The sequence below is a fragment of the Tupaia chinensis genome, unplaced genomic scaffold (assembly GCF_000334495.1).
Source record: "Tupaia chinensis unplaced genomic scaffold, TupChi_1.0 Scaffold000359_1, whole genome shotgun sequence".
Classification (NCBI taxonomy): domain Eukaryota; kingdom Metazoa; phylum Chordata; class Mammalia; order Scandentia; family Tupaiidae; genus Tupaia; species Tupaia belangeri.
In genome coordinates this window covers 869,517-894,806 of record NW_006159855.1, presented here as the reverse complement: position 1 = coordinate 894,806, position 25,290 = coordinate 869,517, and the positions used below count along the sequence as shown (strand labels likewise).

At 49.6% G+C, this 25,290-nt stretch overlaps 2 protein-coding genes across 2 annotated transcripts in view; one reads left to right on the top strand and one right to left on the bottom strand.

Moving 5' to 3' along the window:
* The window catches only part of POLG (DNA polymerase gamma, catalytic subunit), a gene marked incomplete in the record, with an annotated part of 17,832 nt that extends 5,805 nt beyond the window's left edge, over nt 1–12,027 (top strand). The window contains 17 exon segments of the mRNA XM_027773547.1: nt 1,268–1,450; nt 1,546–1,697; nt 1,862–1,988; nt 2,864–3,100; nt 4,291–4,411; nt 4,613–4,699; nt 4,993–5,100; nt 5,486–5,646; nt 6,377–6,430; nt 6,540–6,657; nt 7,092–7,227; nt 7,343–7,589; nt 8,767–8,889; nt 9,004–9,172; nt 9,318–9,526; nt 10,890–11,050; nt 11,530–12,027. Coding sequence (XP_027629348.1) covers nt 1,268–1,450; nt 1,546–1,697; nt 1,862–1,988; nt 2,864–3,100; nt 4,291–4,411; nt 4,613–4,699; nt 4,993–5,100; nt 5,486–5,646; nt 6,377–6,430; nt 6,540–6,657; nt 7,092–7,227; nt 7,343–7,589; nt 8,767–8,889; nt 9,004–9,172; nt 9,318–9,526; nt 10,890–11,050; nt 11,530–11,588 — 2,452 coding nt within the window.
* The window catches only part of FANCI (FA complementation group I), an 86,243-nt gene continuing 72,501 nt past the window's right edge, over nt 11,549–25,290 (bottom strand). Inside the window, exons 30-38 of the mRNA XM_006152788.2 lie at nt 25,202–25,270; nt 24,968–25,061; nt 24,197–24,384; nt 22,798–22,851; nt 22,659–22,718; nt 15,227–15,295; nt 13,631–13,726; nt 13,281–13,388; nt 11,549–11,939 (exon numbers count right to left, since the gene is read on the bottom strand). Coding sequence (XP_006152850.1) covers nt 11,856–11,939; nt 13,281–13,388; nt 13,631–13,726; nt 15,227–15,295; nt 22,659–22,718; nt 22,798–22,851; nt 24,197–24,384; nt 24,968–25,061; nt 25,202–25,270 — 822 coding nt within the window. The 3' untranslated portion in view covers nt 11,549–11,855. The remainder of the gene's footprint in view (nt 11,940–13,280; nt 13,389–13,630; nt 13,727–15,226; nt 15,296–22,658; nt 22,719–22,797; nt 22,852–24,196; nt 24,385–24,967; nt 25,062–25,201; nt 25,271–25,290) is intronic.

Here is a 25,290-nt window from a genome sequence, read left to right as displayed (position 1 = left end):
GGGGTAGCCCTCGTGGGGATCCCTGGTCAGTGGGCTCCTGGTACCCAGGCCCAGTATAGTAGGTGCTGGTTCTTTCCTTCGCCCTCTGAGCTGAAAAAATGGAGCCCACCTCTGTCCAGTGGGGTCTCCCTGGGCTATGGAGGGGAGGGCCAAGGGTTGTGCCTGCGTTCGGTGTGCGTGGTCCTGGTGTTGGAGGCAACATCTCTGCACCCAGGTCCTGAGCCGGGGCTTTGTTCATCATTTTGCTTGTGTCGTTAGTGAGTCAGTCTTTTTTTTTTTTTTTTTTTAATTTTTGCTATAAGGGTACATCTGCTTGCCAGAGAGCCGGAAAGTGAGAAATTGCCCCACAGGAGGAATAGCCATGCCACAATCCCTTCTCCATTCTCCTCTTGGGATCTTGGGCATGCAAGCACACACGCTCGGCGTGATTTTTAAGCCGCCGTGTCCGGGACTTGATCTGCAGTCAACTACTTGGGAGTCCAGTGACATAAGCATTATGGCATTTGCTGGCCCCAGTGAGTCAGTCTTAGGACACGGCCAGTCACCATCACTCATATTTGGTGTGAATATATTCCTTCCTTCATTCATTCACTCTAATTTCAAAAAGTGTTTTGCTACAGGGTGTGTGCATTTGCCAGAGATGTTAAGAGACAGAGAGGGGAGGAGAGTAAGGAAGCACCCCTTCTGGGGACAGCCATGCTGCAGTCCCTCCTCCATTCTCTCCTCTGGATTTGGGCACACACCTGCTGAGCGTGTCCTTCAAGCTGCTGGACCTGGAGCTCAAACTGGGCAGTCGGCCATGTGGGCTCTCCAGTCACTTTAACTCCTGCGCCACCTGCTGGCCCCTTGGTACAAGTCTGGACTGTGGTATCTTCCTTGTTTGACCTGGAGTGCCAGAGTCCTCCCCTGTGAAAACAGACAACCTCGACTCCCCCAGTTGTGAGGTTGACGTGTGTGGGGCGACTAGTACAGTGCCTGGCACAGGGTCGGCACTTAGCAGAGGGCAGCCATTTTCACCTTGGTGGTCTGCAACGCCCTCTTGGAGTTCTGACTGCCCTCTTCACTGCTGAGGATGGGAAGAGGCTGTTTCCATCTTGCAGATGAAGGAGCTGAGGCCCGGAGATGAAGTCCTTCCCTGGGGCTAGGCCACAGCAGGGCTGGGTTTACACACCGTCTCTCTGGTTAGAGCTGTTCCCTGTGGGTGGTCGGGTGCTCAGGGATCGAACCTCCTGTGGTCATTTATGACTGCCCTGGTGTTTGCCCCAAGGTGTCCACACCCAGTGACTCTGGCTGGAATGCTGGAGATGGGTGTCTCCTACCTGCCTGTCAACCAGAACTGGGAACGCTACCTGACAGAGGCCCAGAGCACCTACGAGGAGCTCCAGCGGGAAATGAAGAAGTCGCTGATGGACCTGGCCAACGAGGCCTGCCAGCTGCTCTCGGGGGAGAGGTAGTTAGGCCGTGGGTGGGCAGGGCCAGGCCGGGTGGGCGGGAGCCTGGCCTTGGGCTCGGCGGTAGCCCTGCTCTGGTGGACTGGCCCTGCAGGTACAAAGAGGACCCCTGGCTCTGGGACCTGGAGTGGGACCTACAGGAGTTTAAGCAGAAGAAGGCAAAGGTGAAGAAGAAGGAGCCAGCTGCAGCTGCCAAGTTGCCCATCGAGGAGGGTGGTGCCCCTGGGGATCCCATGGATCAGGAAGGTGGGGAGCGTGGGCAGGAGGTGGGGCGGGTGTCCCCGGGAAGGTCCTGGGCCCAGGGTCCCCTTGGGAGGGGCTGCCCTGGCCTTCTGGAGATGGGCAAATTAGGGCAGGCTTTTCTGTGCATGCCTTTCCGGGTCTTGACTCTCCTCCCATTCCCTTCACAGACCCTGGTCCCCCCAGTGAGGAGGAGGAGTTCCAGCGGGAGGTCACAGCCCGTGCCTGCTTGCAGCAGCTGAAGGGGACCACAGAGCTCCTGCCCAAGCGGGCCCAGCACCTCCCTGGACACCCTGGGTGAGCCCCATCCCCACTCATATCACATCCGCCCTGGGCGTCTTCAGCACATCCTGGTCTGGGCTCCAGCACGGAGGCAGTGCACGTGTGCATGCTCACTTCCTCGCTCTGACCTGTCGGTTTGCTGGTCTGTGCAGGGAGCATCTGCCCTGGGCAAGCTGCCCAGGCACCAGGTACAGGCAGCCCTGCTGCTTATTCCCAGCAGCTCCTTTTCCCTAGGAGGGGCCAGGCCGCAGACCACCAAGCCCAGCTGGGGCTTATGTCTGTGCTAAGATAGTGATGTTGAGAGTTCTGGCTGCCTAGGGAAATCAGGGAATTCTTCCTTGAGGAGGTGACCCTTCATTTGAGACTCGGGGAGCGGCAGAGATGAGAAAAGGAGTAGCCAGAGTATGCAGCAGGGTGTTGATGCTGCACTCACACGCCCCTGAGAGCGTGTGCCCTGGGTGCCTGACTGGCCACACCCTGGTCTCAGCCCTGGTGCCCAGGCTGAGAAGGACAGAGCTCAGAGGGACCTGGTGTGTCTTGAGCAGCTGGGAGGTCTACTGGGGAGAGCAGATCTGCTTCCTCCTAACCAGAGTAGCCGTGGGTGAAGGAACCGGTCCTGGGAAGGGTATGCGTGTGGGTCCTGACTTACGACTAGTCCAGTGGTGCTGCCAGCATTTTTCCTTCTGAGCTCATTGAATTGTTCCAGAAGATTCTATGGGGGTCCTGGTTAAGGCATCCCAGAAGAGGGAATGGTGACTAGGCTGGGGTCATCAGAAAGCCCCGGGGCCTTGGAGGGTAGATAGGGCTTGCCATGGAGGAGAGAACCTGCTCCCTGACCCCTGCTTCTCCCCTCCACACTGTGACACTGCTCTCTTCCTGGAGGGACACAGATGGTACCGGAAGCTCTGTCCTCGGCTAGACGACCCGGCGTGGACCCCAGGCCCCAGCCTCCTGAGCCTACAGATGCGAGTCACACCGAAACTCATGGCGCTCACCTGGGATGGCTTCCCTCTGCACTACTCAGAGCGTCACGGCTGGGGCTACCTGGTGCCCGGGCGGCGGGACAACCTGGTGAAAGTGCCAGCAGGCACTACCCCAGAGTCGGCTGGGGTGACCTGCCCCTACAGGTAGGGCTCAGGCTTAGGGGCAGAGGAGCTGGGGTCTAGGAACGCCTTCCCCTTGTTGCAGAAACCAGGGTCAGCTGAGGCTGTAGGAGGAGCTTGGGTCCAAGTCTGGATTCTGGTTTGTTGCTCCATAACTGCCCTTTGCTCTGGGTTTTAGTCCTGGTGGAGTGTTGCGGTACTCAGAGTAGGACTAAGGCCCTGCCTCAGGCCCGGTAGCACCATGGAGAGGGCTGTTGGAAGTGACAGGTGGGATGGAGGCTTTTTCGCTTTCTTTTTTCTTTAAGAACCATTTATATAATTTTATTTATTTTTAATTTACCATAGGGCACATGCACCAAGAGAGACAGAGAAAGGGAAGGTGAGAAAGCAAGCCGCCAGGCCAGGGACTTAAACCTCAGTTGACCATGTGGGAGCCCAGCTCTTTAATCCACACTACCTGCTGGTCCCAAGGGGCTTTTTCTTTTTGAATGGCCAGAGAGCATTCCCCAGTGGGGTGTGGTCCCTCCATAGCCCCTTCTCTGCAGTTATCATCCTGTTGGGATTTGGGGCATGCATGTGCACGTCCAGTGTGTGTTTCCAGCAGCTGAGGCTGGGACTGGAACCACAGTTGGCTGTATGAGATCCAGCTGCCTAAACCACTGGCCTACAGGGGCTGGCCCTTTCTTTTTTCCCCCTGATTTTGGGGTGTGGTTTAGGTTGCCGGTTATGTGCCAGGCACCATGGTGAGCCCTTTGCAGTGCTTCCCTCGTTTGTTCCCCAAGCCGCTCTGTGAATGGTTCTCCCTGTGCTCTATAGGGAGGTGTTGGGGAGAAGCCAGGGCACTCGCAGTGCCCCAGAATGAAGGGTCCTGGCTCCATGGGCCAGTGTGAGTTGCTTGTGGGGCCTTGCTCCTTTGTGGCAGGGTTCAGGGCGGAAGAGCCGGCGGGAGCGGGGCCCCAGTCCCGACATCCCTGGCTGCTCCTGGAGAGCAGCATCTGAGGATGACAGGAGCTTGGAGTTGGCTCCGGCCAAGCCTTGCCACCTAGCCTGCCACCAGTGTGCTCTCATCGTCAGTGTGTCACCCTGAGAACCAAGGAAAGCACTGCCCATTCTGCCTGAAGCCTGGCTCTGAGGATCAAAACGCGGGAAGGAGGATGGCTGCGGGCCCAGAGCCGCATCCAGTAACTAGGGATGCCCTGCTGTTCTCTGCCCAGAGCCATCGAGTCCCTGTATAGGAAGCACCGTCTCGACCGGGGGAAGCAGCAGCTGGAGCCCCAGGGGGCAGGTGTGGCTGAGGAGTTCCTGCTCACAGACAGCAGTGCCATGTGGCAGACGGTGAGGGTGGGCTCTGAGCCTGGGCTCCGGGGAGGTGGGGTCTCTGCTCCCAGGGAAGAGGTAGACTTCAGGGTCAGATGCTGGCACTGGGGGCTCACCCAGATGTCCCGGTCTGTCTGTGCACCTGGTAAGGAGGGGCTGGTGGACTTGGGCCCACTCTGGCCACTACTTTTCACTTCCTTGGTCGCTGGGCCCATCTAGGTGGAAGAACTGGGCTGCTCAGAAGCGGAGGCTGAGGCCACAATGGAGACCTTGCGTACCGCAGTGCCAGACCAACCCCCAACTCTGGTGAGGGTGCCTGCTGAGGGGTTCTCTGAGTGTGTGCCGCTGGCAGGGATTCCTCTTGCCCATGTGGCTTTTCCCTACCCTTGGGTCTTGGGGGTGGTTTAGAGATGCTGCCCTGTCCCTGGGTGGCCCCACACATGTTGGAGGCCGAGGAGGAGGCCTGAGCCCTTGTGGCCAGCCCATCGTCCCCGTTGCACCTGCACGTAGTTTCAGGCCCTTTTCCCACCTCTGCCCTGTGGCCCTCGCTGAATGCAGGTGCTGGAGCAGGGCCTGATCTAGGTGTGTGGCCCCCACAGACTGCCACTGGTGGCCCCAAAGCCAGCCAGCCCGCCTATCACCATGGCAACGGACCTTACAACGACGTGGACATCCCCGGCTGCTGGTTTTTCAAGCTGCCTCACAAGGTGTGTATCCTTGTTCGCAGCCTGTCACAGCAGGCTCCCGTCACTCCAGGAGGGTCTGCCTGGAGGCGTGACAATAGTGTGCTTTTGGAGAATATCATCTTCTGTGCTCTTTTCCTTTTGAAAATTGGGTGGCAAAGGGCATGTGGCAGAGTTCAGTGACATAGGGCACGTCACGTGTGTGGCACCACACCTGGTACATGATAGGTTCTGCTGCCCGATGGCTGTTACTCGGGGAGTCAGGCTCACATGTGTGCACCCTGCTGCCCGCCTGTGCGTGCGGGATGCAGTTAGGGGTTTGCCCCCAGCCGTCTGGGGTTGTGGGTGGTGCTGGCTCCCTACCCAGGTCTGCCGCTGCCGCTAGCCCTGCTTCCCTTGCCCTCTCCAGGATGGTAACAGCTATAATGTGGGCAGCCCCTTTGCCAAGGATTTTCTGCCCAAGATGGAGGATGGCACCCTGCAAGCTGGCCCAGGAGGTGCCAGTGGGCCCCGTGCCCTGGAAATCAACAAAATGATTTCTTTCTGGAGGAACGCCCATAAACGTATCAGGTGGGCCACGGCGGGAGGGCAGAGACAGGCCCGTCTCCCTGATTGGGCTTTTGTAGTCCTGGCCCTCTTTTCCTACCTCAGGGGGGCAGCCTGGCTACAGTTCAGAGGTCTGGTCTCTTGTGATTCCTGGCATCATGGACCTTGGGCAGGGCTCTTTCTGTCCTGCTTATTCCCCAGCTTACATAAAAAGATGGCTCTGTAGGACCTTGAAGGCCCCTTCCAGCTCTAACAGGACCCCTTGGGGTAACTGTCAGAGCTATGGGATGTGGCTGAGGACCCTGGAGGGCTGGCGGCCCCTAAGCTTTCTTGGGGACTGGCAGGTGGGTCTGTGGTCGGAGGAGGGCAGATGGAGCCACCCTGAGAGCCACATCCATGGTGGTCGTGCCACCAGCACCCTCTTGTGAGCAGAGTGCTATGATGGGTTGGCCAAGCCTGCTCTGGGTGTGAGAAGAGGCAGTGGAGGCGGGGTGCCTCACCGATGCCCCAGGAAGAGGGGCACAAGCTGCCTTGCAGGCCTGGCCAGTTCCTGAGGGCTTACGCTCCTGGTTGGTGCAGGGTGGTAGGGTCCCAGCTTTTGGTGAAACCGTGACCTACCCTCGATCAAGTTGGTAGGAAGAGGGAGGCAGAGGCGGTGGCACAGCAGTCCTGACTGGACTGGTGAAGGCCATGGTGGGACATGGAGTAGATTCTGCTCTCCATAGTTGGGCTGAGCCCCAGCCTGTCCCCACAGCTCCCAGATGGTGGTGTGGCTGCCCAGGTCGGCTCTGCCCCGTGCTGTCACCAGGTATGGCCTGCTGTGGGTGTGGGGACAAAAGAAATGAATGGGGCAGGTCTTGGGGCCACAGCAATCTGCCAACACGCATTTTCTCTCCCCCAAAACCCTTCTCCACCAGGCACCCCAGCTTCGACGAGGAAGGCCGCTACGGGGCCATCCTGCCCCAGGTGGTAACTGCCGGCACTATCACCCGCCGGGCCGTGGAGCCCACGTGGCTCACTGCTAGCAATGCCCGCGTATGTGTCTCGCGTCTGCGGCCCCTGTGCTTCCTCTCAGTGTAGAAACGGGTCTCAGAGTGCCTGAGAGAGTTAGCAGGGAGCATGAGAAGGAACCCAAGATGGGGTCACACATCTGGCTCCATGAATGTGGGCCATTCCTTCAGCAGATGTGTCTGAGCACCTGCTGTGACACTCCTGTTCTAAAAGCCACGGCCATCATGAGGCCCTAGAGGTGCCCAGGGGCGCAGAGGGTCAGGCAGGGTGTGGGGATTCTTCACCGGTCCCGTTGCTGCCAAGCCACTTGCTGGAACCGTGGGTTTGGAGTAGCGCCGTCTGCTGGTCTAAGTATCCCCTCAGAAAAGGCCCTCGTGTGCACTCAGCTGACTGTGGCTCTAGGAACAGGGTAGGGAAGTCTGAGTATCCAGGCGGGCCTGACCTCCTCCTCCCTGCAGCCGGACCGAGTAGGCAGTGAGTTGAAAGCCATGGTGCAGGCACCGCCCGGCTATGTCCTTGTGGGTGCTGATGTGGACTCTCAGGAGCTGTGGATTGCTGCTGTGCTCGGGGACGCCCACTTTGCCGGGATGCATGGTGAGCAGGAGCAGGGGCTGGGGCAGGGGCAGGGGCGGAGCTGCCCCACCCCTCAGGAACCAGGTGGCAAGTCCCGATGTTTGCCCTCCTTTCTCACTTGTGCCTCGCCCTGCAGGCTGCACAGCCTTCGGGTGGATGACTCTGCAGGGCAGGAAGTCCAGGGGCACTGACCTGCACAGTAAGACCGCTACTACCGTGGGCATCAGCCGTGAACATGCCAAAGTCTTCAACTACGGCCGCATCTATGGGGCTGGGCAGCCCTTTGCCGAGCGCCTCCTGATGCAGTTCAACCACCGGCTCACACGGCAGGAGGCAGCTGAGAAGGCCCAGCAGATGTATGCTGTCACCAAGGGTCTCCGTCGGTGAGGTTCCTCTCCTGTCCACTTTAATACCTGGAACTTCAGATCTGCTTCAGTGCCCTTTACCTATCTTTCCTTTCTTGATCCTTACCTGATCTCTAACGCTGCTCCAGGATGGCGTGTTCCTGGAGTTAGGGCATTTGCTTGCTTAGTCACCCTGAAAGTATTTCCTGTTGGAGGTAAAGCTGTACATTTGCTATACGATCACTAAGTGGTAGTGCATCCACAGCTCTGGTTATGCTGCGTGACAGTGATGCAGGGCTGCAGGCTCTCAGGAGGGAGCCTGCCCAGGCCTCCAGTTCACCAGCCTCACTTCAGGATTGTACCCCTGTCACTGCTGTGTGTCGTGTGCTCAGGGCCTCAGCAGGCTCCGTGGATGTTTCTGGCAGTGAGGGAGGAGCAGAGCAGGCCTTTAGTTTCCTTAGGTGTAACACAGGGTCTACGTTTTATTAGCTGACTCCTTGTGCAAACAGCTCAGGAAAGACGGAAAGCTGAGTACGTGGTAAAAGGTGCAGGGGTGACTGTGCATATGTAGGGAAGGGGAGTGGAGTGTGATGTGATCCACAGGAGATGCACAGTGCTGGTGGTTGGGTAAGGCTTGCACGGTGGGTACTGTGCTGGTAGAGGGAGAGGGCGGTGATGAGGAAGGAGGATGACCCCTATGAAGGTGTCACAGAGGAGTGAGACTATGGGCCCAGATGTGGAGGTGCCCATGTGTGATGTGGCTGTGGAGCTTTTAGGAGACAAGCCTGGCGGTGCCTGTAGTTCTAAAGCAGGGAGTGTGGGATAGTGAGAACTAAGAAGGCCAAATAGTGCCCCCTTTTGTGTCCTGTTAGCTGCCTATTCTCACCCGCACATCCCCAAGTCTAGTGGGCTCTTGCTGCCTCAACTAACGTAAGATGAGCGGTCACCTGGCAGTCCCGTGTCTGAGGCATTATGGCAGCACTAACAGTGACAGCCTGGGTGTTGGAGTCTCCGTCTTTTATTGGGCCACCCTTCTGGTTAGCCCAGGCCTGGGGGACACAAGCCTGGGCTCCTGTTTGGGATGCACCTCTTCCTAGCCACCTGTTTGCTCTTCTGAAGGAAAGCCTGCAAAGGACAGGTACGTGAGCGAGCACTCCTAGCCCAGGGGGCAGCAGAGGCACTGCCACAAGAGTGATGGCAGCTACTTCATCCCCAGGTACCGGTTGTCAGACGAGGGCGAGTGGCTGGTGAGGGAGTTGGACTTGACCGTGGACAGGACTGAGGATGGCTGGGTTTCCCTGCAGGATCTGCGCAAGATCCAGAGAGAAGCTTCAAGGAAGTGAGAACCCTGTGTGTGTGAAGGATGGAGGGAGGGCTCGGGGCTGGGACACTTTTTTAGCTGTAAGATGCTGAAAGACAAAGTTTACTGTCTGTCCCTGTCCCTGTCCCCCAGGTCACGCTGGAAGAAGTGGGAGGTAGCTGCTGAACGAGCATGGATGGGGGGCACAGAGTCAGAAATGTTCAATAAGCTGGAGAGCATCGCCATGTCGGACACACCACGTACCCCAGTGCTGGGCTGCCGCATCAGTCGCGCCCTGGAGCCCTCGGCCGTCCAGGGGGAGGTATCTTGTACCCTTGGAGCATGGGGCCTCCCCAGTGTGTGCAGTAGGGCCAGCCTGAGTCCCTCCGGGCACCTAGGCCACCCTGTACCCCTGAGCCCACTGGTGTGTGGCAGAGAACCTCCATCTGGGCCCCCCTTCTCTCCAGTTTATGACCAGCCGCGTGAACTGGGTGGTGCAGAGCTCTGCTGTGGACTACTTGCACCTCATGCTTGTGGCCATGAAGTGGCTGTTTGAGGAGTTTGCCATTGATGGGCGCTTCTGCATCAGCATCCATGACGAGGTGCGCTACCTGGTGCGGGCAGAGGACCGCTACCGCGCCGCGCTGGCCCTGCAGATCACCAACCTCCTGACGCGGTACGTGGCCCCAGGCCTCTCCGGCCCAGCTATGTGCCTCTGTGTCGGGCTTTGGGTGAGGGCAGTTAGGAATTTTCTCGGGAAATGAACGTTTCAGCTTTTATCTCTGATTTAAGATCGTTATTTTTCAAACTTGCTATAGGGCCCATGTATTCACCAGAGACTAAAGGTCATAAAAATGTTGGTTGTCTCTTTTTAAAAGGATTTTTGGGGCCAGCAGGTAGTATAGTGGTTAAGGCACTGGATTCCCCCATGGCTGATCATGGTTTGAGTCTTGCCCTTATGACTTTCCTTCTCTCTGGTCAAATTAATAATGAAATTTTAAAAAAATATTTTGGGTTTGAAATTGCAAGACAATCAGGGGACAGCAGATGGCGTGGTGGTTAAGGTGCTGGACATTCCCACATACCAACCACGGTTCAAGTCCTAGACCTGGCGGCTTACTTCCTCACTTTCCCTCCCTCTCTCTCTGGTCAAATTAAAATAAATGAGTGAATAAATAAAAATTAAATAATTAAAAATTAAAACTATTTTAAAAAAAAAGACAATCATTGACATAAAGAAAAGGTTAGGATAGTTGTTTTTGAAAACCAGAAAACTTTTCTCAATTCATAGACAATTAGGATGTTTTTTTAAAATAATTTATTTATTCATTCATTTATTTTTTAATTTGACCAGAGAGAGACAGAGGGTGAGAGTGTGAGAGAGAGAAAGTGAGAAAGCAAGCCACCAGATTCAGGACTTGAATCCTGGTCGGCCATATGGGAGTGTCCAGCGCCTTAACCACCACACCACCTGCTGGTCCCCTGGCCATAATGTTTTAAGTGCCCAAAATTTTTCTGACTGCTAATAGAACGTAGTTAATGGGGTAACTCAGACGGGATTCAACAATATCTTAATATAGCTGAGTTATAGTTCCTTGTAGTAGAAGTCTCAGTTCTTATGGCTGTATATCAAATGACAGGACTGTTCCATGTTGATTTCCCGCTCAGAACCAGTTTGGGAACCACAACATATTCTGATGAATGGGTAAATAATGAAGGCCATATTGTTGGCCATTGCTCTTAATCATCTTCTGGGAGTTATGCTTAAAGCTAACAAAAAAATCAATTTAGTCTCTGGCCTAATAATTGAGCTTTTAAAAACATTACCAATAAAATATACCAAACTGGGAAAAATGTATGTGGGGTTCATAACTGCACATGAGTGGCTCAGTGGGAGGTGGCTGACCTTTGCCATAGGTAAGTGAGCAGAATGGGACTAGGCTAGGAGGACAGACACGTAGCTATTTCTTTGGAGTGATACATGAGCTTGTGTCCCAACAGAGACATGACTGAGAGGTGACTGGGTCTCTCTCTTTCAGGTGCATGTTTGCCTACAAGCTGGGTCTGAATGACTTGCCCCAGTCAGTCGCCTTTTTCAGTGCAGTTGATATTGACCAGTGCCTCAGGAAGGAAGTGACCATGGATTGTAAAACCCCTTCTAATCCGACTGGGATGGAAAGGAGATACGGGATTCCCCAGGGTGAGCAAACACGTTTGTTCCTCATTATACAGAGTCCCAGAGACAACATCCACTCTTGACTCAGCTACATGTGGTGTTTAAGGGGCTCTAGGTCCAAAGGGAATATGGTGTTCAAAGCACAAAGGGATGCGTGTTTGTCGAAAGCTGTTCATAGTAAATGAAGGACAACACTGTAGCTTCATGTTGCAGCCGTATCTATTCAACCATACCAGAAATGTTCAAAGAGGACTTACTGTACACAAAGTGCATTCTTAGGTAGAAGGAAAAAGGCCCATGCTGTCAAGAAAGTGAAGTATTTTCTACTTAAGATGTATCCAAGACAGACTTATACAAAAAGGAAACATGTAACATTACTGTTCCCAACAATTACTCTCAATCCCTCCACATTCCTTTTGGTTCCTAAGACTTCCTTTCTCACTTCTGAGCTCTCAGTTACAATTCTGGAGGAGGCACCCTAACCAATTTGCACTATCTTTCAGGTGAAGCGCTGGATATTTACCAGATAATTGAACTCACCAAAGGCTCCTTGGAAAAGTGAAGCCAGCCCGGAGGCTCCGTATTTGCTCCTGTGGAGCTTCATCGGGGTGTGCGGGATCCCAAACTCAGGCTTTCAGCTTTGCTTTTTGCAAAATGGCTTGCCTAAGGGCAGCCACTTTTCAGTAGCAGGACCTGGCAAGAAGATTCCTTCTAACTGAAGGTGCAGTTGAGTTCAGTGGGTTCAGTACCAAGATGCCGACATCAGCGTGGGCTGTAGGACAAGGGGTACTACTGCTATTGGGTAAAAAGGAAGCAGAAGACCCAAAGTTCACATTAACTCAGGCATTTCCTTTGTTTTCCTTTTCTTCTTTGCTGGTTCTCTGTTTTGTGCCCCGTGCTCTAATGCAGTGCCCTAGGAGGGAGAGAAGTAATGCTCTAGTGTGATAATGCTGCTCCGAGGCAGTGGGAATAAAACCAAACCAAACCCTTTGATGAGAAGATCAAGCCTGAGTCATGCTTTCCCCTTTGCACACTCACGGGAGATAATGCTGTAGACAAAGAGGGGGCCTCACAAAGGGGTAAGGCAGTGTGGATTCCTTCCCTTAGGATTTTTCTTATGTTAAGGAGATTGATGGGACAAGGTGGCACAGAAAGAGCCTCAAGGCATCAAACGTTGAGACCCTCCTGAACTCAAAATGCCAAGGAGGTAAAGGGAATGGATGGGGCTAGCTAGATACTTTAAGGTCTGGAGTGATAATCTGAAGAATGCAGGATAATGTTTTTTGAGAAGCCAAAAATGGAGGGTATATTTATATAAACTTCCAATTTTGAAATGAGCAGGTTGCTGATTATTCCATCTGAGACCTAAAATGAAAATTTTAGGTTCCAGATATAAGGAAACATCAGGGATGTGCTACTGTATCTGGTAAAACTGAAGCAAGAGGAATGAACTAGAGTTTCTCCCTCTGGAAGATGAACTGGTATGTACCAAAGGAAATTTTACCAAAATAATCCAAATGACTCTACTGTAAAGATGAGGGTGTGGTGTGTGCTATGAGGGGGTAAACTGGTTTCTGAACCACAGTGATAGCTGCTTGCTGTCCAGTAGTTTAAAAGGTGACAGAGAGAGGATCCACAGCAAGACCCTGTTTTGTCATCTCTTCCTGGAAATGTCGACCAGAAATGTTTATGTAAGTACAGGGACCTTGAAAGCAACGGCTCAAGGCTTACAGCCCTTCTCTTAAGAGTTCTTAGCTTTGGGACCAGCAGTTAGCGTAATGGTTATGTCACTGGATGCCCATGTAGTCAACCATGGTTTGAGTCCTGGACCCGGTGGCGTAAAACTCACACCAGGGACGTGTGCGTGTGTGCCCAAGATCCCAAGAGGAGAATGGAGAAGGGATGGCAGCGTGGCCATCCCCCCTGGCTTTCTCACTTTCTGTCTGTCTGGCGAGTGCACGTGCCGTACAGCAACCCCCCCCCCCCCCCCCCCCCCCCCCCCCCCCCCCCCCCCCCCCCCCCCCCCCCCCCCCCCCCCCCCCCCCCCCCCCCCCCCCCCCCCCCCCCCCCCCCCCCCCCCCCCCCCCCCCCCCCCCCGAAAAAGAGTCCTTAACTTTCATCTTTTCCCAACCACATTTCAACCCTGTCTGGATTGTCGCCCTTCCTCTCAGCTGAGGCTGCTCCCACACAGGGGGGGAACAAACAAGTGAAAGAATGACGGGGGTTTGTGCTCAAGGCAGAAGCAGGCACTGACCTCTTCATTTTCATCCTCCCCCTCCTCCTGAAGCACCATGTCCAGGATGTTCCCTTTGATCTTGAAGTCTCGCGAGGTGCTGAGCTTCATGTGTTGCATCAGGTTCACCTGGGATAGGATTATAAGCACAGGAACGTTTTCCTACTCACATCCTGCTGCAACAGCTTAAACTTTCTTAGGTAGCTCTGAAGATCCTTCAGTTCTTATATATGATGTTTGAATTTAGGAAATCAGCAAAGCAAAACAAAAAACCCATCTTTCCATTATACTATGTCAATTTGGTTATACTGTGTCATTCTGCCAGATCCCTTCAACAGGAGAAGCGGTAGCAAATAAGGAGGCACGTTTACCTTGGACTTCTTAGAAAGGTTGATGAGGAATTTTTCATACTGCTCAATGGCAAAGATGAGGTTAGGGATTGGCTTGGTTTCCCGAAGAACCCTGGACTAAGGGCAAAGAAGGTAAGATTTAAGTTTTCCTGAGGTCACGAGCAGAACTGTACATGGCTTTGGGACGGAAGTAGCCTCTCAACCAAACACAATCTTATTTAGAGACCAGTGATCTAAGGCCTTTGGGTCCAAAAGACCCAAATGCCAAAAGAGGTTCACTTAAATTTTGTAAGTATGAGACTGAGGAGGGTAAGACCACTTACAGAAATTTAGTTGCCTTACTTCATATTCTGCTAACAGTAAGCCCACTCTGTATAGCCCCCATTTCCTTCTAGTCCTGCACGTGAACTTTTACTGCTGGGATTACGTATGCTCCCCTTATGTTAACTGCCAGAGGGTACTTGCGTGCTTGCTAGAGAGAGGCACCTCCCAAAATGGGGTGTAGTCATGGTGCAACTCCTTATCCATTTCTCACCTGTCAGGACTTCGGGCACACATGCCCGGTGTGTTTCCCCAGCTGCTAGGACTGGGATTTGAACTGTGGTTGGTGAAGTGGGATCCAGCTCACCTTAACCTCTTTGCTACAGGGCTGTCCCCACATCTGATATGTATTAAACCCACATGAGAATTCTGTCCTTTTTTTCTTAAACATCTTGGATATAGCTCCACAGCTGAATATTCAGACTTGCATTTTTTTTCATATCTGTACAACATCTCCAATATAAATGAAGTATAACTTACGTTTAATATTTATTAGGTTGTCCGAAAAGTCATGACACATTTTTGCATTGAAAAAAAATACATCGTGACTTTTCTGACAACCCAACAGTAATGGCCATCTTGATCCCATTCTTTCAGTTTTGTAAACAATGCTCCTAGGAACATCCAGTACACAGGCCTTTACAGCTTCTCTGAGGTGGACCATGTTATATCAGAGTGTGTATGGGTATCTCCTAAAATTTAGTAATTATTGCCAAGTTGTCCCCCTGAGAAGTTGTACTGATTTCTTTACGTTTCTAGCATCCTCACCAACTTTTGCACAGCACTGACGGGGCACCTTTGTACTCACCAACCTTCTCAATGGGTATCCTAACCAACTTCACTCTTCCTATTTGAGTTCAAGATTTCCTGGTGCTTCCTGAATAAAACTTTTGGTACGGAGGAAAACTAGGCGCTCCGTCTAATCATAATATCTGAGTTGAGACGCAGCCATATGTGTGAACACATGCCTGCATGCACACACTTACATACTGGTAACAGACTGGATATAATTCACCTAGCTTATAATTTGCCTACTTAAAATGTGGATTTTTAGTATATTACTGTCACCACAATCAATTTTATAGCATTTTCATCACCCCAGAGAAATCCTATGCTGTTTTTAACTGTTACCCTAATGTCCCTATCCCCCCACAACCATCCAGCTCTAGGCAACTACATCTTTGTAGACTGGCCTATTCTGGACATTTCCTATACAGTACTACAACATGTAGTTCTTGTAACTGGCTTTTCGCAATGTTTTCAAAGTTTACTTGCAACTATAGTTTTGCAGCTTACCATGGCTGTGGCAACAGTTTTATCCTTTTTCATATCTCCTGTATATTTTGGGTTCTTACTCTTCTTATTCTTAAAAAAAAAAAAAAACAAAAAAACAAAAAACAAACCAAAAACATTATTTCATTTTTAGTGGCTTTGTAAAAGAATTATTTTTAAAAAATTATTTCGCTACAGGGCACATGTGCTCATCAGAGAAAGCTTCCAGTTGTGGAATTCGAACTGCGTTGGGCCACGTGGGAGTCCAGTGTCTTAACCACCATAACACCTGCTGGCCCCTCCTAATGATTTTTCTGTGGAACTAGTAGGACAGAAGGTAATTACAGTAGAAGGGGACCCAGTCTGGATGTGTAGCAGATGCTGGAAAATTTTGTTAATGCATTATAACTCTCAGGTTTTTGTCTGTTGTTGGGAGGATAGTAATCTTGGAGCTAGCACATGGAAGTTGAAGGCAGAACCAACTGTTACTGTACTGGGCCAGCCAAGGGACCAATTATTTAAGGATGGTTAAAATGGTGGCTGTCATGGTGACGGCAGGGCAGGCATTTTCCTACTGAGCAGGTAGCTGAAAGGGTTCCATAAAGGAGGCTGATGGCTGTTCCAGGAGCCTGTAGTCTTTCTACCTGGCAGCAATCACCAGATGTATCTTATGTGTGTCGTGGTTTTTAAAGGGTCATGGTAGACTTCCCCATGTTGTAGATTACCAGGTAATAAAGAGCTCTTGGAGAGAAAAGAGCCAATAAAAGCAGTAAAGGAGTCTGATAAGGAAAAAAAGATTCTGATAAGGATAAGAGACTCAATTTCTGAGGCAGGAGAGAGTGGGTTGAAAAACTATCCAAGTGTAAGGTACATAAGACATAGGAAGCTTTTACTTTAAAGGAAGTTCTACATTTTAAAGGGAAGGAACCTATGATGTTCCGTGGGAACAAGAAGAGGCCTGAAAGTGAAGAGAATCTATGCCACTGGAACCACGAGACTGAAGGTTGTTTCACATGCCATGTTCTAGAAATAAGGAACAGGAATTACAGAGGGGCTGGTATGGAGAAATCTTTAAGAAGATGGTAGAGGGTGAAACCCTATTAAGGGAAGGGGAGAGAAGAAGCCACAGGTAGACTTCACCTGACCAAGTGGAAAGTGAGTCACCTTTCTAGAGAGACTATCTAAACCTTTTCTGCTGCGCACTCCTGTTGCTTCAGATACAACTAAAATTAGAGCCAGGAAAGATGCATCTTTTAAAGGTGTAAAACTGGGCATGAAGCCAAGGGTTTTGGAGCAGTAGTTTTCATTGCTTTCTTTCCACTGAGGCCTAAAAAGAAGAGACTATAAAAGAATAATGGCTCTCTGGAAGACGTGGCAAGTTCAATCCCATTTCTAGGCAAGAGTTGGAGTTAAGTAGATGAGAGAAAAATGTCTGCCTGCACTTGCAGCTGACCTGTCAGGAAGGTCTAGTCAAATGTGAATTGAGAAAGAGGTAAAGTGCCCAGGGAATACACTAAACTTTTTTGTGTGTACTGTGAAAAGAACATCAGTTTAGGAGGTTCCTGATGATTCACAGAAAAATGCTGGAGCTTGGGATCAGAAACAAAAATCCAAAACCTCCCAACATTTGACTTGTCAACAAATATCAAGAATGATTCTAGAGCAGGGGTTAGCAAACTGCAGCCCACTGGTCAAAACAGGCCCTCTGCCTGTTTTTGAGAAAGAAGTTTTGCTATGAAACAGTCATTTATGGATGGACTATCTCTGGCTACTTTTATGTTAGAACAGCATAGCCTAAAATGTTTAGTAGTAGACCCTTTATAGAAAAGTCTGCCAACCTCTGTGGTAAACTAACTGGGTTAAGTCTAAGCTCTACCTTTTTTTTCCCTTTCCCTTTTTAAGATTTTTGCTACAAGGCACATGTGACTGAGAGAGAGAGACAGACAGTGAGAGGGAGAGTGAGAAATCCCCCCGGGGGTGAGGTAGGGGGTATAATTATAACCAGCGTGGTTTGGCCACACTGCAATCCCTTCTCCTCCATTCCCCTGGGATCTTGGGCTTGCAAACACTTGTGCAGGGCATATTTTCAAGCTGCCAGGTCCAGGACTTGAACCACAGTCAACCACGTGGGAGTCCAATGCCTTTATCACTATGCCACCTGCGGGTCCCTCACCTCTGCCTTGTAATAACCATCTGCTCTTGGACCTTTCAGTTAACTTTCCTAGCCTTTTCTCAAGATTTATAATAGGATAACATAAAAGGATAAGGTGTGAGGATGCAGGAGAGGATGCATGAAAACATAGCACTTACAAGGTAAGGGGGTTCTCTGAACATTAGCTGTTCTAGTAAAATGACTTGGAGTATATAACAAGGTTAGCAGTAACTATGATAAAACTGTTTTCTAAGCTCTACTCTATGGAACACTATTCTGTCAAATACGAAGTTGCTATTTAGAAAATGTTACTGAATAATTTGGGGACTACTATGAAACTTACCATAGGACCTCTTAGCACCCCTTACTGTTACCGGCACACACATGTATGAGATGAGGAATGGGTGTATTTATATAGGAACCCCCGCCCTTGAGGACCGTCTCAGTCGAGACAGGATACTCTGGAATGGGGCACTCAAAACCTGAATTTAGGACTTTGGGTGATATATCCTGTATGTTGACTATCTACAAGACAGAATGTTACTTACATGAAAACTTATGAGCACGAGTGTTAAGAAAGCATGTCTGTAAGCATTTGGGTGAAATAAATGAGGACAAATGGCTTGATGAGAGTAGACTACAGGCAGTCTGGTCAGGCACAGAAAATGGATGATGCAATCCTGACCCCGATCACAGAACTGGTATAGGCAAGGTGGTAGAGAGCTCCACTACGAGCACACTACCGAGGACTTTCAGGTTAATGCAGGTGACAGGCCTGTGGGTCAGTGCTTCTCAAGGGGAGACGCCCTTAAATATGAACATTAAGTTACCAATAGGAGGACATTGTACCTGTAAGTGATACAAAGGCAGAAAACAAGTGACGCACCCTATCAAAGTGGTGCTATGGATGCTTAAATGGTTTGAGAACCTAGGCCAAGACTGACACTAGGCGGACCCATTCTCTTTGATTCTTCAAAGATCATTAACAGCCCTGTGATGCTCACTGCACTGATAAATGGTTTTAGGAGACAGCAGGACTCCTTCCCATTGCTTCATGTGTTTAAGACCCTGGTTCTCAACTAGGGGTGGTTGTGCCCCTTAAAGACATCTGTGGTTGTCACGATTGTTGGCTGAGGATGAGGTGGGATTTTGCTACTGTTATCTGGTAGGTAGAGGTCAGGGATGCTGTTAAATATCTTAAAATACACAGAGCAGGAACCAGAAAGAACTAGTCCAGGCCAGTTGTGGTGGCGCAGGAGTGAAGTGCATAGCAACAGGTGAGCACCTGGGATCCTAGCTGGCAGGGAAGGCTCAGGGGATAATCATGGTATGAGATCTTGTTGAAGGTGCCTCTCTCAGACAAAAAGGAAAAAAAAAAAAAAAAAAGCTGTCTGGGCCAATATCAAAAGTTAAACCCTGGTTTAGGGAACAGTGGATAGCATAATGGTTACATCACTTGACTCCCACATAAATGACTGCGGTTCAAGTCCTGGACCCAGTGGCTTAAAACTCACACTGGGCATGTGTGCATGCATGCCCAAAATCCCAAGAGGAGGCTAGAGAAGAGACCTGAGATGTGGCCATCCTCCCTCAGGGATAATTTCTGTGTCTCCCCAGAGGGGACATGTGCCCTATAGCAAAAATCTCTTAAAACAAACAAACAAACAAACAAAAAAACACACCACTCTCTTCCCCCTACCCGCCCTGGGGTTTAGGGCCAGAAGGTGACATGGTGGTTAAGGCACTAGACTCCCCGGTTGGACCAAGGAGACCCAGCCGACTGAAACTCAAGCCAGGCATGTGTGCCCCAAATCCCGAAGAGAATGGAGAAGGGATTGTAGTGTATCCAATCCCTTGGGGGTGATTTCTTAACTACCTGTCCCCCATCCCCAGCATGCCCATGTATACCCTTTGACCAAATAAATAAATAAATCCTGGCTTAAGCAAATAGTAGTCTCAAGTACTGTAGGAATCTGGTGATATTTAGGGCCAGATGACACTTAGAGACTTTTGTCATTTTCTTAGACACCCCCCCCCCACCTCTTTCCTCTCTAAATTTAGAAAATGATGAAAGCCCAGTTTCCTCTACCTCTCTGAAAGTGCTGCAGCTCTCTCACACTTACCATCTGAGCTGAGTCCTTCTTCATTCCCCTTGCTGTCACTGTCCTCACTCGCAGGGGATACCTAACGTCAAGGACTTTCAATCACCAGAAACTACGGAGCTCAGGTATGCTCATTCCTTTTTTTCAAAAGCAAGCATGTAAAATTCTTTCTCCAAATTGGATAAAACACTTTCTCTACAAATAAAGGTGTCCTTGTTGCAAAGCCTTCAAGCCATGGCTTGATCTCAAATGGGCACCTCTGGCTTATGGTAAGTAGGGAAGAAACTACATATAAGCTGTCCCCTCAGAAATAAGTCCTCTCTTTAAGATCTGTTTTAGTACTCTCTGATCACTTACCTGTACGTAAGAAATGAAAGAATAACACAGGGGTGTCAGATGCGAACCAGACAGCTTCACCTGCAGCAAAGAAGGAAACCAATGTAACCACAGCAGTGAAATGCTTCCCCCATACCTTGGAAAGGTATTCGTAACTCACCTGCTACAAGGCACATGTGACTGAGAGAGAGAGACAGACAGTGAGAGGGAGAGTGAGAAATCCCCCCGGGGGTGAGGTAGGGGGTATAATTATAACCAGCGTGGTTTGGCCACACTGCAATCCCTTCTCCTCCATTCCCCTGGGATCTTGGGCTTGCAAACACTTGTGCAGGGCATATTTTCAAGCTGCCAGGTCCAGGACTTGAACCACAGTCAACCACGTGGGAGTCCAATGCCTTTATCACTATGCCACCTGCGGGTCCCTCACCTCTGCCTTGTAATAACCATCTGCTCTTGGACCTTTCAGTTAACTTTCCTAGCCTTTTCTCAAGATTTATAATAGGATAACATAAAAGGATAAGGTGTGAGGATGCAGGAGAGGATGCATGAAAACATAGCACTTACAAGGTAAGGGGGTTCTCTGAACATTAGCTGTTCTAGTAAAATGACTTGGAGTATATAACAAGGTTAGCAGTAACTATGATAAAACTGTTTTCTAAGCTCTACTCTATGGAACACTATTCTGTCAAATACGAAGTTGCTATTTAGAAAATGTTACTGAATAATTTGGGGACTACTATGAAACTTACCATAGGACCTCTTAGCACCCCTTACTGTTACCGGCACACACATGTATGAGATGAGGAATGGGTGTATTTATATAGGAACCCCCGCCCTTGAGGACCGTCTCAGTCGAGACAGGATACTCTGGAATGGGGCACTCAAAACCTGAATTTAGGACTTTGGGTGATATATCCTGTATGTTGACTATCTACAAGACAGAATGTTACTTACATGAAAACTTATGAGCACGAGTGTTAAGAAAGCATGTCTGTAAGCATTTGGGTGAAATAAATGAGGACAAATGGCTTGATGAGAGTAGACTACAGGCAGTCTGGTCAGGCACAGAAAATGGATGATGCAATCCTGACCCCGATCACAGAACTGGTATAGGCAAGGTGGTAGAGAGCTCCACTACGAGCACACTACCGAGGACTTTCAGGTTAATGCAGGTGACAGGCCTGTGGGTCAGTGCTTCTCAAGGGGAGACGCCCTTAAATATGAACATTAAGTTACCAATAGGAGGACATTGTACCTGTAAGTGATACAAAGGCAGAAAACAAGTGACGCACCCTATCAAAGTGGTGCTATGGATGCTTAAATGGTTTGAGAACCTAGGCCAAGACTGACACTAGGCGGACCCATTCTCTTTGATTCTTCAAAGATCATTAACAGCCCTGTGATGCTCACTGCACTGATAAATGGTTTTAGGAGACAGCAGGACTCCTTCCCATTGCTTCATGTGTTTAAGACCCTGGTTCTCAACTAGGGGTGGTTGTGCCCCTTAAAGACATCTGTGGTTGTCACGATTGTTGGCTGAGGATGAGGTGGGATTTTGCTACTGTTATCTGGTAGGTAGAGGTCAGGGATGCTGTTAAATATCTTAAAATACACAGAGCAGGAACCAGAAAGAACTAGTCCAGGCCAGTTGTGGTGGCGCAGGAGTGAAGTGCATAGCAACAGGTGAGCACCTGGGATCCTAGCTGGCAGGGAAGGCTCAGGGGATAATCATGGTATGAGATCTTGTTGAAGGTGCCTCTCTCAGACAAAAAGGAAAAAAAAAAAAAAAAAAAGCTGTCTGGGCCAATATCAAAAGTTAAACCCTGGTTTAGGGAACAGTGGATAGCATAATGGTTACATCACTTGACTCCCACATAAATGACTGCGGTTCAAGTCCTGGACCCAGTGGCTTAAAACTCACACTGGGCATGTGTGCATGCATGCCCAAAATCCCAAGAGGAGGCTAGAGAAGAGACCTGAGATGTGGCCATCCTCCCTCAGGGATAATTTCTGTGTCTCCCCAGAGGGGACATGTGCCCTATAGCAAAAATCTCTTAAAACAAACAAACAAACAAACAAAAAAACACACCACTCTCTTCCCCCTACCCGCCCTGGGGTTTAGGGCCAGAAGGTGACATGGTGGTTAAGGCACTAGACTCCCCGGTTGGACCAAGGAGACCCAGCCGACTGAAACTCAAGCCAGGCATGTGTGCCCCAAATCCCGAAGAGAATGGAGAAGGGATTGTAGTGTATCCAATCCCTTGGGGGTGATTTCTTAACTACCTGTCCCCCATCCCCAGCATGCCCATGTATACCCTTTGACCAAATAAATAAATAAATCCTGGCTTAAGCAAATAGTAGTCTCAAGTACTGTAGGAATCTGGTGATATTTAGGGCCAGATGACACTTAGAGACTTTTGTCATTTTCTTAGACACCCCCCCCCCACCTCTTTCCTCTCTAAATTTAGAAAATGATGAAAGCCCAGTTTCCTCTACCTCTCTGAAAGTGCTGCAGCTCTCTCACACTTACCATCTGAGCTGAGTCCTTCTTCATTCCCCTTGCTGTCACTGTCCTCACTCGCAGGGGATACCTAACGTCAAGGACTTTCAATCACCAGAAACTACGGAGCTCAGGTATGCTCATTCCTTTTTTTCAAAAGCAAGCATGTAAAATTCTTTCTCCAAATTGGATAAAACACTTTCTCTACAAATAAAGGTGTCCTTGTTGCAAAGCCTTCAAGCCATGGCTTGATCTCAAATGGGCACCTCTGGCTTATGGTAAGTAGGGAAGAAACTACATATAAGCTGTCCCCTCAGAAATAAGTCCTCTCTTTAAGATCTGTTTTAGTACTCTCTGATCACTTACCTGTACGTAAGAAATGAAAGAATAACACAGGGGTGTCAGATGCGAACCAGACAGCTTCACCTGCAGCAAAGAAGGAAACCAATGTAACCACAGCAGTGAAATGCTTCCCCCATACCTTGGAAAGGTATTCGTAACTCACCAGCTTTTCCATATTTTTTGGAATTCCTCCAGAGCTCCGACATACCTGGAGATACTAGTAACAGAAGGTTCCTAGAGTTAGAAAGTCATCTTATGAAACTACAGGTGACCCTCAGAGTGAGCTTATGGAGTGTGACTCATCACTGAGTGCAGAGGTTACTTCTTAGAGAAGCCAAGGCATGACGCTTTCCTTTTCCCTTCCTCTAAAGCTTCACTGTAAGTAGGCAATAACTTTTTGTGAGGACTTGCTTAACTTACCACTTTATAAGGTCCCTCAGGCTGATAGGCCCTTTTTTTTCTGGAGAGGGTTTTTTCGCTATAGGGCGTGTGCACTCGCCAGACAGAGAGAGACATAGAGACAGAAAGCGAGAAATCACCCCCCAGGGGGGATGGTCACGCTGCAATCCCTTCTCCTCCATTCTCCTCTCAAGATCTTGGGCACGCACGCACGCACACGCGCCTGGCCTGAGTTTTAAGCCATCGGGTCCGGAACGCGAACCATAGTCGACTATGTGGGAGTCCAGCGACATGGCCATTACATTAACTGCTGGTTCCCCTGATAGGCCCTTTTGCCTAGAAAAACCAATGACTGCTGTTTTCCTTGTAAAAATGCCAATAACGAGGCTCTCAAGTACTTCCACTCCAGCAGTTTAGTAGCCATGACAGGCAGCGAAAACCACACGTTCTCAGAAATGGCCACACTGCTGTTTGGGTACACTGGGGGATGGTCTGCATCTTCCTTGTTTTTTGTTTTTTGTTTGTTTGTTTGTTTGTTTGTTTTTATGCCCAAGCATTTAATATGGATCATTGCCATAATCAGAACTAAACTTCCCAGTTCCTATCAGCCTTTGAATCTAGAGACCAAAATGTCAACATTAAAAGTGTAATAGTTTATTAACAAATACTAAAACAAAAAACAAAACAAAAAAAAAAAACCTCCCTAAAACCCAAACACCTACATTACGAGAACAAGAGTATGCCTTGTGTTTAAAACAATAACAAAAACACAACTTCCTCCCCCACTCTAGTACCTGACCTGTAAGGAATTTAATAATCTCTAAAGGAATAAGAATAAACATCTCTTGAGTATTCAAGAAATGGCGTCACTTTTTGGTTTATCATGGTCTCATAATTCTACAGCTAGAGCTCAGATTAAGCCTTAGGTGTTTAAAACAGCATTGGCTATCAGGTGCCACATGCCAAGGAACTAAGAGCCTCCGAAAGCATATTTAGTATTTTGTCACCAACCATCTTTCCCTGCTACCAACTGAGCAAACTGAAACAACCCTGGCTTCCGAGAGCTCTGTCTAAAGGCATGCATAGCAGTGGGCTGCTGCCCAGCCTCACCTGTGAGCTCGCTGGGGTAGACGGTGGGCTGAACCTGTCTGGCAGATACTTACATATCTGACAAGCGCCGTTAGGACGGTGTACATTTTGCACAGGTCCTTTAACAAGGTGTCGACGCAGCTGCCTGATGGCAGGGCTGTCTGTACCAGCTCGTGAAAAAATGTAAGCAGAGTTCCCAGTTGCATGATGACGGCTTTCTCAGTGGGATGGTTTGGTGGGGCTGCTTGAGAAGAGGCCCCTTCTGAAGGAAAGTGAAATTGGCACATTTATACTCCACTGGTCTTATTTTCTAATTAAAAGGAAAGGAGGGGCTGGATGGTGGTATGGGAGTAAACTCAATGCTCTGCGGCTGATCCACGTGGAAAGGTGTTGGGCTTGTGAAGGAGTCCTCTCACAAGCATGCCTATGACTGAGCTGGCTAATGTTGGCGGTGGCCTGGGGGCATGAAGACCCTTTGAGTGTGCTTGCTCTCATGGATGACAAAACAGAAATTTTAGAAATCAACCAAATACTAATAACTAGAAAGCCTACTTGGAAAATGAGTATTCAATGGAATTTTCATTATCCTGAACCAATAATCATGCCGTTATAGCCATACTACCTTCTATTAAGTTGTTGGCAAAGGCATGACATACTTTTCTATGTTTTTCTATACAAAAATGCATCATACCTTTCCCAATGACCCATATTTCATCACATCAGAAATCTAGCTTAGAAACAACTAAATTTAGCTCAGGGCCTCCACTTTTATGCAGTACTCCAATTTGGATTTTGGTTGGGTTTGCTCCTGTCAGTTTTTGGAACCTCACATGACCTCAGCTTACCTGGTAGGGTTTCTGGGCTCATTTGTCCCTTGAGCTTGGCAATCAGCCAGTCAACTTCTTCTAGGACCTTCTCAGCCCGACTCAGAACAAGTAACTGCGAAAGAGAGTGCCTGGCTTGGTTCACCATGCTCTACTGCTGGGATTACACAATAATAACAACCATGGCCACCGACAGGTGGGTTATAGACCCACTATGATCTACTCTATGTGGAGGAGCAAAAAGGAATGACTTACACAGACAGTGGGGGCGGCTGTTCTCAGATTCACCATTGCAAAGTGGTTTGATTTTTCCACCTCTACATCCTGGGGCGGGAAAGAGGTGC